Raw genomic sequence first — 15483 nt, forward strand, 5'->3', positions numbered from 1 at the left:
AGTCGCCCAGAGTGGCGTCGACTGAAATGAAACTTGCACTCGGCGGCCGAACTTCCCCAGACAAGGCCTCCCGGCCAACATTGCCACACGTTCATTTCATTTTTTTAAATAAATAATCGAATTTTTTTAAAAATTTTAATCATTTGTTGATCTGTACTTGTACATCACATCTACCGATTTCTATCTCATTTGGATAATTCCTTCGTGGTGCGTCTTTTTTGTGTGTCTTAGAAAGTACAAATTTGTCTAAGTGGAAATATGTGCGTCAAGTTTCTAACGAAAACCGTTCCATTTACTTATTTCAGTGTCATAGCATGTCCGCCCCCGGTAGCTGAGTGGTCAGCGTGACAGAATGTCAATCCTAAGGGCCCGGGTTCGATTCCCGGCTGGGTCGGAGATTTTCTCCGCTCAGGGACTGGGCGTTGTGTTGTCCTAATCATCATCATATCATCCCCATCGACGCGCATGTCGCCCACGTGGCGTCATATCGAAAGACTTGCACCAGACGAACGGTCTACCCGACTGGAGGCCCTAGTCGCACATTTAGTGTCATAGCATCACATTAAACTACACAGGTCACTGCCACCAACTATGTAGTATATGGAAACAAAGATGGACACTAAGTCGATAGCTGAAAACGCAGTGTAGAGCGACTGTTGCGGTTGCAAGTAATATGTCGCCAAATCAGTACTGATGAACAAAAATCAGAATCGTCTTACACGACATTCAGTCCAACAGAGTTTGCAATGGAAGTCCAGGTCCAGAAAGCGATGTTTTAGCCGTATTCGAGAGTCGACAAAACTATGGCTTCCGTAACAAAATACGAACTGCTAGATCTGCACGCAATGCTAAGTACTAATTTCCGGCAGAGGGATGACGGCCATCCCAACGTGTCAAGTTTATCACGGCCCCTAGACTTGCGGCTGCCTAAACGTGTGTCCACTAGCAAGTAACTTCCGGAAGTAACTTCTGAGATGTTGACATTATAACAAAAACTTGCGCAAGTTCATTTCTGCAAGTCGCTTCGGAAAGTTAATTTCCGGAACTTGCTACGAGTACTTGCAGAAGCGTTTCCACTACAATTGCGTAGTGAGATAGGGAAGTGGAAGTGTACAGTGTCGTGGTTAAAAACAGAGCAGCCACCACTGTTGTTGGATTATTATTATTGTTTTCATTATTGAAGAGAAACTGTTGCGAAAAATGAAGAAAAGACGAAATGTTTAGGTGAAGAAATGGATACAGAGATGTACATATTTGTCATCAAGAAACACCGTTGTTGTTGTTGTGGTCTTCAGTCCAGAGACTGGTTTGATGCAACTCTCCGTGCTACTCTATCCCGTGCAAGCTTCTTCATCTCCCAGTACCTACTGCAACATACATCCTTCTGAATCTGTTTAGTGTATTAATCTCTTGGTTCCCTCTACGATTTTTACCCTCCACGCTGCCCGCCAACACTAAATTGGTGATCCGTTGATGCCTCAGAACATGTGCTACCAACCGATACCTTCTTCTAGTCAAGTTCAGTACCTACTCATTAGTTACGTGATCTACCCATCTAATCTTAAGCATCCTTCTGTAGCACCACATTTCAAAAGCTTCTATTCTCTTTTTGTCTAAACTATTTATCGTCCATGTTTCACTTCCATACATGGCTACACTCCATACAAATACTTTCAGTAAAAACTTCCTGACACTTAAATCTATACTCGATGTTAACAAATTTCTCTTCTTCAGAAACGCTTTCCTTGCCATTGCCAGTCTACATCTTATATCTTCTCTACTTCGCCCATTATCAGTTATTTTGCTCCTCAAATAGCAAAACTCATGTACTACTTTAAGTGTCACATTTCCTAATCTAATACCCTCAGCATCACCCGATTTAATTCGACTACATTCCATTATGCTCGTTTTGCTTTTGTTGATGGTCATCTTATATCCTCCTTTCAAGACATTGTCCATTCCGTTCAACTGCTCTTCCAGGTCGTTTGCTGCCTCTGCCAGAATTACAATGTCATCGGCAAACCTCAAAGGCCGACCGCGGTGGTCTAGCGGTTCTAGGCGCTCAGTCCGGAGCCGCGCGACTGCTACGGTCGCAGGTTCGAATCCTGCCTGGGGCATGGATGTGTGTGATGTCCTTAGGTTAGTTAGGTTTAAGTAGTTCTGAGTTCTAGGGGACTGATGACCATAGATGTTAAGTCCCACAGTGCTCAGAGCCATTTGAAACCTCAAAGTTTTTGTTTCTCCTCCACGGATTTTAATTCCTACTCCGAATTTTTTCTTTTGTTTCGTTTATTGCTTGCTCAATATACAGATTGAATAACATCTGGGATAGGCTACAACCCTGTCTCACTCTCTTCCAAACCACTGCTTCCCTTTCATGCCCCTTGACTCTTACAACTGAAATCTGGTTTCTGTTCGAATTGTAAAAAGCCTTTCGTTCCTTGTATTTGATCCCTGACACCTTCAGAATTTGAAAGAGAATATTCCAGTCAGCATTTTCAAAAGCTTTCTCTAAGTCTACAAATGCTAGAAACGTAGGTTTGCCTTTCCTAAATCTATCATCTAAGATAAGTTGTAGTGTCAGTATTGCCACACGTGTTCCAACATTTCTACGGAATCCAAACTGATCTTCCCCGAAGTCGGTTACTACCAGTTTTTTCCATTAGTGTGTTAAGAATTCGTGTTAGTATTTTGCAGCCGTTACATATTAAACTGATAGATCGATAATTTTCACACCTGACAACACCTGCTTTCTTTGAATGAAATAAAATCAGAGGACTTCGCTCCGATTAAAACTTTCTGAGAATGTCGTATGCTAGTTTCGAGCATCTTTTGTGTATTATACAGTCGGACACAGGACACAAAAATGCGACAAACAGTACTACCAAGAGATGGTCTTCTTTTAATTACTCTTCGATTTTTGCAAACAGTGGTTATTATTTTACTACATACTAGGTGTACCCGGCAACAAGTTCCTGTAACTCAGTCTGGGTAAACGCAAATTGCTAAATATGTATGGGAAGTGGGTATACGCCCAAATCTCCTTCATGTCCATCACTTTCTCCCACTCCTCATCTTTTCCTCCCCTCTCTCCCACTTTCTCTGTCCATTTTCTCCTCCCCACTCTCTCTATCTATCTGCTCCTGCCCCCTCTCTCTGTCCATCTCATCCTTCCCACTCTCTATGTCCATTTCCTCCAACCTCTCTGTCAATCTCCTCCTCCCCCCTCTTCTGACCTCGAGTCTTGTTTACTGCTTTTGCAAACTCAGATGCTGTAGTAATATTCTAAACTTAAGTCGATAACTCATAAATACAACATTTTTGTTTGCTGACAGCGTTTTACTATTATATGCTTTATGTATATTTATACAGGGTTTATCAAAAAGAATCATCCGACTTAAAAAGTCAAAACTATTATGTTATTTTAGATATGTGCGTGAACAACGTACTGTTCGAAAGAGCAAACTCTCGAGTTTTACATGCTTCCCGCTAGGGAGCAGCAGTGTGCGCCCACTTCAGTTCTACACATATCAAAAAAAGTTATGCATCACCCCAGTTCCCAGAACTCCTGAAGATAGACGTTGACTGTGGATATTTTATCACAGACACAGTCCCTCTGACTGTTCAGAGATGTCACTAAACCCGCCCAAAGAAGTAAACAATCACGCATGAGCAGCGCCTATTAGACGGAGTGGGTCCGACAGCCGATCAGCTCCAGTCATTCAGTCATTCCACCAGGAAGCAGGTACACGGCTCGTGTTGTCTGTAGTTCAGCCATGCCTAGACGGTCAATACCGCGGTTCGATAGGGTCCGTATTGTTACTTTGTGCCAGGAAGGTCTCTGAACAAGGGAAGTGTCCAGGCGTCTCGAAGTGAACCAAAGCGATGTTGTTCGGACATGGAGGAGAGAGAGGGAGACAGGAACTGTCGATGACATGCCTCGTTCAAGACGTCCAAGGGCTAGTACTGCAGTAGATGCCCGCTACCTACGTATTATAGCTCGGAGGAACGCTGACAGAAACGCCACCATGCTGAATAATGCTTTTCGTGCAGCCATAGGACGTCGTGTTACGGCTCAAACTGTGCGCAGTAGGCTGCATGATGCGGAACTTCACTCCCGACGTCCATGGCGAGGCCCATCTTTGCAACCACGACACCGTGCAGCGCTGTACAGATGGGCCCAACAACTTGCCGAATGGACCGCTCAGGACTGGCATCACGTTCTCTTCACTGATGAGTGTCGCATATGCCTTCAACCAGACAATCGTCGGAGACGTGTTTGGAGGCAACCCGGTCAGGCTGAACGCCTTAGACACACTGTCCAGCGAGTGCAGCAAGGTTGAGGTTCCCTGCTGTTTTGGGATGGCGTTATGTGGGGCCGACGTACGCCGCTGGTGGTCATGGAAGGCGCCGTAGCGGCTGTACGATACGTGAATGCCATCCTCTGGCTGATAGTGCAACCATATCGGCAGCACATTGGCGAGGCATTCGTCTTCATGGACGACAATTCGCACCCCTATCGTGCACATCTTGTGAATGACTTCTTTCAGGATAACGACATCGCTCGACTAGAAGCACGTTCTACAGAAATAAAACCCTATCGAACATGCCTGGGATACATTGAAAAGGGCTGTTTATGGACGACGTGACCCTCCAACCACTCTGAGGGATGTACGCCGAATCGCCCTTGAGTAGTGGGACCATCTGGACCAACAGTGTCTTGATGAACTTGTGGATAGTATGCCACGACGAATACAGAGATGCATCCATGCAAGAGGACGTGCTACTGGGTATTAGAGGTACCAGTGTGTACAGCAGTCTGGACCACCACCTCTGAAGGTCTCGCTGTATGGTGGTACAACATGCAATATGTGGTTTTCATGAGCAATAAAAAAGATTGAAATGATGTTTATGTTGATCTCTATTCTAATTTTCTGTACAGGTTTCGGAACTCTCGGAACCGAGGTGATGCAAAACTTTTTTTGATGTTTGTAGTAAAAATGGTATCTGGACAGCAGAAATCGTTTTGTGGTCTACGTTTCGTGCAGTGCGGGTCAGTAATAACTATTCAGCGTGACTTTCGTACTAGGTATTGTGTGGATCCTCCTACAGCACAGACATTAGACGATGGCATGAACAATTCCGAGGAATAGGTTGTCTGTGTAAAGGCAAATCGCCGGGCCGTCCCCGAGTGTCTGACATAGACGTCGAACGCATCACCCATAGTTTCACAAGGAATCCACAGCAATGCGTTCGCCGGGCAGTTCGACGGCCAACGTGCCCTATGTCCGTCTGGCTTGTGTTGCGTCGATGTTTACACATGAAACCATACAAAATTCAGCTACTGCAAGCTCTTCGTGAAGGTTACGAGCAAGAAAGTGTGGAGTTCTGTAATTACGTTTTTGGCAAGGTGGAGGATGACAGTTTTCTTCCACGCTTAGTGTTTACTGACGAGGCAACATTCCATTTAAATGAAAAGGTGAACCGTCATAATGTGAGAATATGGGGTAAGGAGCAACCACATGAAGTTGTACAACACAAGAGAGACTCTCCAAAATTTAATGTATTTTGTGCAGTTACACGGGAAAAGGTCCATTTTTCTCTGCCGAGAACACATTTACAGGAAGCACATATCTCGAGGCGCTTGAGAACTTTCAAATGTTCAAATGTGGTGAATTCCTAAGGGACCAAAAGGCTTAGGTCATCGGTCCCTAGACTTACACACTACTTAAACTAAGTTATGCTAAGAACAACACACACACCCATGCCCGAGGGAGGACTCGAATGAGAACTTTCTTTTCCCACAGATGGAGACTGATTCGAACGATTTCATTTGCCAGCAGGATGGGGCACCACCACACTGGCATCTAGAAGTGCGGGAATTTTTAAATCAAGGGATTACTGAACCATGGATCTGTCGCACTGGACCAAACTGTTCAGCCTTACATTACTGGCCTCCAAGGTCACCGGACCTGACTGAATGTGATTATTTCTTGTGAGGGTTTATAAAGGTTCTGTTTATGTGCTTCGTTACCGACAACAATGAATGAACTGAGACATCGCATAACAGCAGCTGTGGAAGCTTTAACTCAAAACATGCTCGCTGCAATTTGAATATTACATTGACATGTGCCGTGCGTCTCAAGGGGAGCATATAAAACACCTATGAAAATGTATTAAAAAAACTTTTTGAGTTCCCGTTCATCAAAAAACAAAATTCATTGCATATGTTTATTAGTTAAAGAAATACAGACATGCCAAATAGGATGATTCTTTTGGATACACACTGCACACTAAAAATACATAGCCTATGTTTGTCCAAACGTTTATTAGAGTAACGTGTAAAAAATTGAATTAAATCAGTAGTTTACTTTTTGAGATTTTTCCCTTATTTTATCGTGGTGATCGTTCCTCCCTATGTAGGTCGGTGTCAACTAAATATTTTCGCATTCGGAGGAGAAAGTTGGTGATTGGAATTTCGTGAGAAGATCCTGTCGCAACGAAAAACGCCTTTGTTTTTATTATAATGTCCAACCCAAATCCTGTATCATTTCTGTGACACTCTCTCCCATATTTCGCGATAACACAAAACGTGCTGCCCTTCTTTGAACGTTTTCGATGTACTCCGTCATTCCTATCTGCTACGGATCCCACACCGCGCAACAGTATTCTAACGTACTTTTGGGTCACCCTGTACTTGCTACTGCTCTCGGTCCCTTCACCTTCAGACTGCGCTCTCAGGCATGAACCTTGACAACAATACAGCCAAAGAAACCTTGCAAAACACAGATTAATACTGCGACTTTGTTACCGTTTAGGATAGCATATAAAAATGCAGATCAGTTAGCGCGGCATTCTGTATTACTCATGTCTGCACTGTTATGCAGCTAACATCACTGGAAAACATTCTACAGGATATACTCTGTAATTAGCCGTTAGCAATCACAAGTTCCATATACAGGGTGTTACAAAAAGGTACGGCCAAACTTTCGGGAAACATTCCTCACACACAAAGAGAGAAAATATGTTATGTGGACATGTGTCCGGAAACGCTTACTTTCCATGTTAGAGCTCATTTTATTACTTCTCTTCAAATCACACTAATCATGGAATGGAAACACACAGCAACAGAACGTACCAGCGTGACTTCAAACACTTTGTTACAGGAAATGTTCAAAATGTCCTCCGTTAGCGAGGATACATGCATCCACCCTCCGTCGCATGGAATCCCTGATACGCTGATGCAGCCCTGGAGAATGGCGTATTGTATCACAGCCGTCCACAGTACGAGCATGAAGAGTCTCTACATTTGGTATCGGGGTTGCGTAGACAAGAGCTTTCAAATGCCCCCATACATGAAAGTCAAGAGGGTTGAGGTCAGGAGAGCGTGGAGGCCATGGAATTGGTCCGCCTCTACCAATCCATCGATCACCGAATCTGTTGTTGAGAAGCGTACGAACACTTCGACTGAAATGTGCAGGAGCTCCATTGTGCATGAACCACATGTTGTGTCGTACTTGTAAAGGCACATGTTCTAGCAGCACAGGTAGAGTATCCCGTATGAAATCATGATAACGTGCTCCATTGAGCGTAGGTGGAAGAACATGGAGCCCAATCAAGACATCACCAACAATGCCTGCCCAAACTTTCACAGAAAATCTGTGTTGATGACGTGATTGCACAATTGCGTGCGGATTCTCGTCAGCCCACACATGTTGATTGTGAAAATTTACAATTTGATCACGTTGGAATGAAGCTTCATCTGTAAAGAGAACATTTGCACTGAAATGAGGATTGACACATTGTTGGATGAACCATTCGCAGAAGTGTACCCGTGGAGGCCAATCAGCTGCTGGTAGTGCCTGCACACGCTGTACATGGTACGGAAACAACTGGTTCTCCCGTAGCACTCTCCATACAGTGACGTGGTCAACGTTACCTTGTACAGCAGCAACTTCTCTGACGCTGACATTACGGCTATCGTCAACTGCACGAAGAATTGCCTCGTCCATTGCAGGTGTCCTCGTCGTTCTAGGTCTTCCCCAGTCGCGAGTCATAGGCTGGAATGTTCCGTGCTCCCTAAGGCGCCGATCAATTGCTTCGAACGTCTTCCTGTCGGGACACCTTCCTTCTGGAAATCTGTCTCGATACAAATGTACCGCGCCACGGCTATTGCCCCGTGCTAATCCATACATCAAATGGGCATCTGCCAACTCCGCATTTGTAAACATTGCACTGACTGCAAAACCACGTTCGTGATGAACACTAACCTATTGATGCTACGTACTGATGTGCTTGATGCTAGTACTGTAGAGCAATGAGTCGCATGTCAACACAAGCACCGAAGTCAACATTACCTTCCTTCAATTGGGCCAACTGGCGGTGAATCGAGGAAGTACAGTACATACTGAGGAAACTAAAATGAGCTCTAACATGGACATTAATCGTTACCGGACACATGTCCACATAACATCTTTTCTTTATTTGTGTCTGAGGAATGTTTCCTGAAAGTTTGGCCGTACCTTTTTGTAACACCCTGTATAGAACAACCAGATCTACATCTATATTTGGAAATTTTATTTCCCTGTGTTGTTGTCAAGGTTCATGCCTGAGGGTGCAGTCTCAATGTGAAGAGACCAACAGTAAGACAAAGTACAAGGTGAACCAAAAATATGTTAACATTTGAAATACAAATAGTCCGAAAAGCTTGTAAGGTGCTGCAGGTTAGAGTGTGGTGAGAAATAATTGTTAAGAAAAAAAATCGATGCGTTATGCTGTTTCCGAGTTAATTAACACTGAAGTTAGCCAGTCAGGTCGTTGAGCGCGCCAATTATAGCGGCCCTCAAGAGACTGTGTCACTAAACGTGTTCTTCGTTTGTTTTCTTGAAACCGAACAAGAGAGCAATACTAAAGTTGCACATTGGCCGGTAGTAAGGATCGAATCCGATCCAAAGGCTGAGCAGTCTTGCGTACTATCATCCACTTTGTGAGAACAAAAGACTAATCGTATCCATCGGGCCGCTTGAATTTGCGCCTTCAACTGCCTGATTGCCTAACTTCGATGCTAATTAGCTCGGAAACGCCGGAATTTTTTCTTAACAATTATCACTCAGCACAACCTACCCTGCAACACCCTTACAAGCTTTTCAAACTGTTTCTGACCACCCTGTAAAAGTAGGTTCTAGAAACGGCACTGAGCAGCTTATACTTAATACTCAGCAAGTACAGTGCTTGGCGGAAGACATACAGTACCAATAATTAACTTTCCTATTCCATTCACATACTGAATAAGGAAAATAGGACAGTCTGTATATCTCTGTACGTGCCCAAATCTCTCTTGTTCTCGTGCTCCCTACGCGAGATAAAGGATGGAGGCAACGTAATGGTACCACAGTCTCTTCGGTTACGGATTCTCTAAATTTACCTGACCCGGTTTCGTGAGAACTGCCTCATCTTTCTTTCAAAGTTTGCAGTTTAAATTCTCCAAGCATTTCTGTTACACCTTCTTGTTGCCTATGCCCACCTAACACCACATCTCTGAATTCGTTAGGTGTCTGTTGTCATGCCTACTTGTTAAGGACTTCAAACACACGAACAATAATCTAGAAATAGTTGCAGTAGCGTCTTTTATGATATTTCCTTTACAAATGCACTGCACTTTCCCAGAATCTTTCCAACAAATCTAACTCTTCCATTCGACTACCCTAATACTGATTTTAACTTCATCATCCCATTTGACGTCGCTTCTTAGCATTACCACTAAATACTTGTGCCATGTGATGTGCTGTGTTCATCTATAATCTCGTTATAAAATACCACATGCTTTCTTCTCTTTGGTGTGTGCATCTTCTTACATTTATCCACATTTAAAAGGAACTGTCCATTCACAGTCCCAAGAGAAAATATTGTCCAAGTCTTTCTGTTATTCCTTACAATCGTCTAACAATATTTTCCTATACACAACACCATCGACAAAGAAAAATTTTAGAGTGCTGCTGCCCCTGTCTGATAAATCACTTATACACAGTACCTGACCAAAAAGTATCCGGCCACCCGTAGGTAATGTGGAATTGACCACAAGAAGTCACGAGAGCCGGATCCGTCAACATAAAGGAGACACGGAGTTTTGTGTTACCAGTAGAGAAGCAGTAACAGGAAAACTGGTCAGTCAGAGGAATTCGGTGAATTCAAACATGGACTAGTCATTGGATGTTACCTGAGTAATAAATCCATCGGGGACATTTCAACCGTTTTAACGGTTCGCCGAAGACTACTGTTGGTGATGTGTATGTGAAGTGGAAATGCGAAGGAACAATCACAGGTAAATCAATGTGCGTGTGAATCCCGAAGTGCTGAGGTCGTCAGTCTCTAGACTTACACTCTACTTAATTTCAACTAACTTATGCTAAGAATAACACATACATTCATGCCCGAGGGAGGACTCGAACCACCGGCGGGACGGGCCGCGCAATCCGTGACATGACGCCTCAAAGCGTGCGGCCACAGGTGAATCACGACCAGACAGACCTCATGGTGTTACGGAGGGTTGTTGCAAAATATCCCATGAAATCAGCGGAAAGAATCACACTTGAGTTCCGAAGTGCTACCAGCAGTCCAGCTAGCACTGTGCATGGCGAGTTAAAAGATTGTCGAACGACCCCCACAAACCACGCATTTCTGTAGTCAATGCTAAGCGAAGCTTGAGGTGATGTGAACAGCAAGGCCACTGGTCAGTGGATGACTGGAAACGAGAGATTTGTAGTGATGAGTCACACTATACCGTATGACAATCTGACGACGTGTCTGGTTTGGTGAATGCCTGGTGAACGTTACCCGCAATCATGTGTAGTGACAACAGTGAAGGGCGGAGAAGGGAGTGTTGCAGTAGAGGCTGTTTTCCACGGTTAGGGTTTGGGCTCCTTATTGCACTTAAGAAAACGGTAAGTGCGGAAGGAAATGAACACTTGTAAGAGTCTTGTGTACCGTTTAAAGTAGAAGAACAGTTCGTAGACGATGATTGTATCACTAAGACAATACACCCTTTCATAAAACAGCATCTGTGAGGCAATTGTTTGTGGATAATAACATTCCTAGGATGGACTGTCCTCCCAGAGTCCCGACCTGAATCCAATGGAACACCTATGGAATGAGTTAGTACGTCGACATCGTTACATCACTGTCTTGTCTGGTTTCGGCTCTCGAGAAAGAATGGCCTACCATTCTTCCGCAGATATTCAGATACCTCACTGAAATAACCCCCAGCAGAGTTCAAGCCATCAAAAAGGCGAAGGGTGGACACATCTCATATTTACGTCCTCTGATAGTTGTCTGGATGCTTCCGATCAGATAGTAGATAATGAAGACATTAAAGGTTGTATTATGCTTACTTTGAGCAAACCCGATGTTACACTACTGGACATTAAAATTGCTACACCAAGAAGAAATGCAGATGATAAACGGGTATTCATTGGACAAATATATTATACTAGAACTGACATATGATTACATTTTCACGCAATTTGGGTGCATAGGTCCTGAGAAATCAGTACCCAGAACAATCACCTCTGGCCGTAAATAACGGCCTTGATGGGCCTGGCCATTGAGTCAAAAAGAACTTGGATGGCGTGTGCAGGTACAGCTGCCCACGCAGCTTCAACACGATACCACAGTTTATCAAGAGTAGTGACTGGCGTATTGTGACGAGCCAGTTGGTCGCCCACCATTGACCGGACGTTTTCAATTGGTGAGAGCTCTGGAGAATGTCCTGGCCAGGGCAGCAGTCGAACATTTTCTGTATCCAGAGAGGCCCGTACAGGACCTGCAACATGTGGTCGTGCATTATCCTGCTGAAATGTAGGGTTTCGCAGGGATCGAATGAAGGGTAGAGCCACATCTGAAATGTAACGTCCACTGTTCAAAGTGCCGTAAATGCTAACAAGAGGTGACCGAGACGTGTAACCAATGGCACCCCATGCCATCACGCCGGGTGATATGCCAGTGTGGCGATACCGAATACACGCTTCCAATGTGCGTTCACCGTGATGTCGCCAAACACGGATGCGACCATCATGATGCTGTAAACAGAACCTGGATTCATCCGAAAAAATGACGTTTTGCCATTCGTGCACCCAGGTTCGTCGTTGAGTACACCATCGCAGGCGCACTTGTCTGTGATGCAGCGTCAAGGGTGTTTGCAGCCATGGTCTCCGAGCTGATAGTCCATGCTGCTGCAATCGCCGTCGAACTGTTCGTGCAGATGGTTGTTGTCTTGGAAACGTCCCCATCTGCTGACTCAGGGATCGAGACGTGGCTGCACGATCCGTTACAGCCATGCGGATAGGATGCCTGTCATCTCGACTGCCAGTGATACGAGGCCGTTGGGATCCAGCACGGCGTTCCGTATTACCCTCCTGAACCCACCGATTCCATATTCTGCTAACAGTCATTCGATCTCGACCAACGCGAGCAGCAATGTCGCGATACGATACACCGCAATCGCGATAGGCTACAATCCGACCTTTATCAAAGTCGGAAACGAGATGGTACGCATTTCTCCTCCTTACACGAGGCATCACAACAACGTTTCACAAGGCAACGGCCGACCGGTGTGGCCAAGCGGTTCTCGGCGCGTCAGTCTGGAACCGCGAGACCGCTACGGTCGCAGGTTCGAATCCTGCCTCGGGCATGGATGTGTGTGATGTCTTTCGGTTAGTTAGGTTTAAGTAGTTCTAAGTTCTAGGGGACTGATGACCTCAGATGTTATGTCCCATAGTGCTCAGAGCCACAAGGCAGCGCCGGTCAACTGCTGTTTGTGTATGAGAAATCGGTTGGAAACTTTCCTCATGTCAGCACGTTGTAGGTGTCGCCACCGGCGCCAACCTTGTGTGAATGCTCTGAAAAGCTATCATTTGCATATCATAGCATTTTCTACCCGTCGGTTAAATTTCGCGTCTGTAGCACGTCATCTTCGTGGTGTAGCAATTTTAATGGCCAGTAGTGTACATTTGTTTCTGTTCAAAGTTTAACATTAGAATGCGGACAAAGTGCACCCCTAGGAGAAGTACGTTCTAACCTTATGAGATAATGAGGTATGTGTTGATATCGTAAAAAGATCAAAATATTCGATCACCTTGTACCAAAAACCTTGAACAAGCAGTAAAGGAAACAAAAGAAAAATTCGGTGTAGGAATTCAAATCCATGAAGAAGAAATAGAAACTTTGAGGTTCGCCGATGACATTGTAATTCTGGTAGAGACAGCAAAAGGACTTGGAAGAGCTGCTGAAAGGAATGGACAGTGTTTTGAAAGTAGGATATAAGATGAACATCAACGAGGATAATGGAATGTAGTCGAATTAAATCGGGTGATGCTGAGGTAATTAGATTAGGAAATGAGACGCTTAAAGTAGTAAACGAGTTTTTGGGGAGCAAAATAACGTGATGGTCGAAGTAGAGAGGATATAAAATGTAGACTGGCAATGGCAAGGAAAGCGTTCCTGAAGAAGAGAAATTTGTTAACATCGAGTATAGATTTAAGTGTCAGGAAGTCATTTCTGAAACTATTTATATGGAGTGTAGCCATTTATGGAAGTGAAACGTGGACGATAAATAGTTTAGGCAAGAAAAGAATAGAAGCATTCGAAATTTTGTGCTACAGAAGAATGCTGAAGATTAGATGGGTAGATCACATAACTAATGAGGAGGTATTGAATAGAATTGGGGAAAAGAGTAATTTGTAGCACAGCTTGACTAGAAGAAGGGATCGGTTTATAGGACATGTTCTGAGGCATGAACGCATCACCAATTTAGTATTGGAGGGCAGCGTGGAGGGTAAAAATCGTCAAGGGAAACCAAGAGATGAATATACTAAACAAATTCAGAAGGATGCAGGGAGCAGTAGATACTGGGAGATGAAGAAGCTTGCACGGGATAGAGTAGTACGGAGAGCCGCATTAAACCAGTCTCTGGACTGGAGACCACAACAGCAACATACCAAAAACAACTTTCTTAGTACAAAAGTTTCCTTGTTACATTACTATACTTCAGGTGTGGTATTTAGCTGAGATTCAACTATAAATTACCTATAAAAGTATTTGTGTTTGCTTGTACGGAACGTTAGCAGGTTTGTGAATGCGTGTCTGCAGGTGGCACCGACTGGGCTTCAGCGTGAAGGGCGACGCGGCGACGCTCATCACCGACTGCGGCCAGACGGTGACCCGCGAGCTGCGGCGCTCGCTCGACTCCACCATCAGCAACGACGGCGTTCTCTTCCTGGGACAGCAGTTGCAGGACGAGGATTTCTACGCGGTGAGTCGCTATTTGCGTGCGCCAAGCCGAACACCAATGTTCTGTATCTCAATCACATTGTAACTAGACCTTACTTCTGCATCTGTTGCTGACAGCCAAGGGGCGATATACACGAATATACAGTGACCAAAACGTTTCGTAACACCAAGAAGGAGTTGTGCGACGTAAACGAAAGTTGACAGGTGTGTTTCTGAAAGATGATATCTATTCAAATTCCGCGCCAGTCTCATAAGAGTGGCTCTAATAGCGCCACTGCGAGGATGCAAATCAGGTTTGCTTTAAAGAATTGTACTGTCGTGAGTGTTAGTTACCTTTCAGATTGGACGGTTGTGTAAGCGGGTTACCTCTGTACTGAGAGCGGAAAGTCACCTGAAGTGGTGGCTGGGTTGAGATATGATAGTGTGTACCATCCCAGAATAGCTAATTTTATAATCTATCTGCTAATTGACATGGGTTTGTGCCCGCCACATCTGAGCAACTTACGTAAACCAATGCGATGATTTCATTTCACGACGTCATTCCGGATATTTCTGCTACGAGAACTCAAATGGGTATCCTTCGATGGAAGGCGACTTCCTTTTCTAGGAGCACTATTAAGAAAATTTAGAGAACCAGCATTTGAGGCTGACTGCAGAACGATTCTACTGCCACCAACGCGCATTTCGCTTTAGGACCATAAAGACAAGATAAGAGAGGCTACAGCTCGTACTGAGACATATAGATAGTCGTTTTTCCCTCTCTCTATTTGCGAGTAGAATAGAAAAGAAGATGACCAATAGCGGTGCAGTATACCCTCTGCCATGCACCATACAGTGGCTTGCGTATAGTGTTGCATAATGGCTATCATGTTGCAGTTTTTGTGGCACTAAAGGTAAAAAAAAATCATAGCTGAGACCGATAATCTCAAAAATATAATTTATCTGGTACATGTTACATTTATTGATGAGCTTTCCATTAACTCGACAGCTTGATTTGTGAAAAAAAAGTGTTACGTAGGTGCCTTTAACACGCTTATCACGCAACGCGAGAATCGAGGAAACAAAGTTTTCAATTCTGGATTGACAGATGTATTCCTGTAGTCGCTGTCCCATGTGTCACACTTAGTGAATTGCGTATCTCCTCCACTGCCAACCCACGGCATTTTCTTTGCAGTATTAGCAGTTCACAGAGCTGTGCAT

At 44.4% G+C, this 15483-nt stretch overlaps 1 protein-coding gene across 1 annotated transcript in view; it reads left to right on the plus strand.

The window, feature by feature from the left end:
* The window catches only part of LOC126469929 (collagen alpha-1(XI) chain-like), a 546479-nt gene that overhangs the window by 336015 nt on the left and 194981 nt on the right, over window positions 1-15483 (plus strand). The window contains exon 4 of the mRNA XM_050097326.1: window positions 14143-14305. Coding sequence (XP_049953283.1) covers window positions 14143-14305 — 163 coding nt within the window. The remainder of the gene's footprint in view (window positions 1-14142; window positions 14306-15483) is intronic.

This window comes from Schistocerca serialis, chromosome 3 (genome assembly GCF_023864345.2).
Source record: "Schistocerca serialis cubense isolate TAMUIC-IGC-003099 chromosome 3, iqSchSeri2.2, whole genome shotgun sequence".
NCBI lineage: Eukaryota > Metazoa > Arthropoda > Insecta > Orthoptera > Acrididae > Schistocerca > Schistocerca serialis.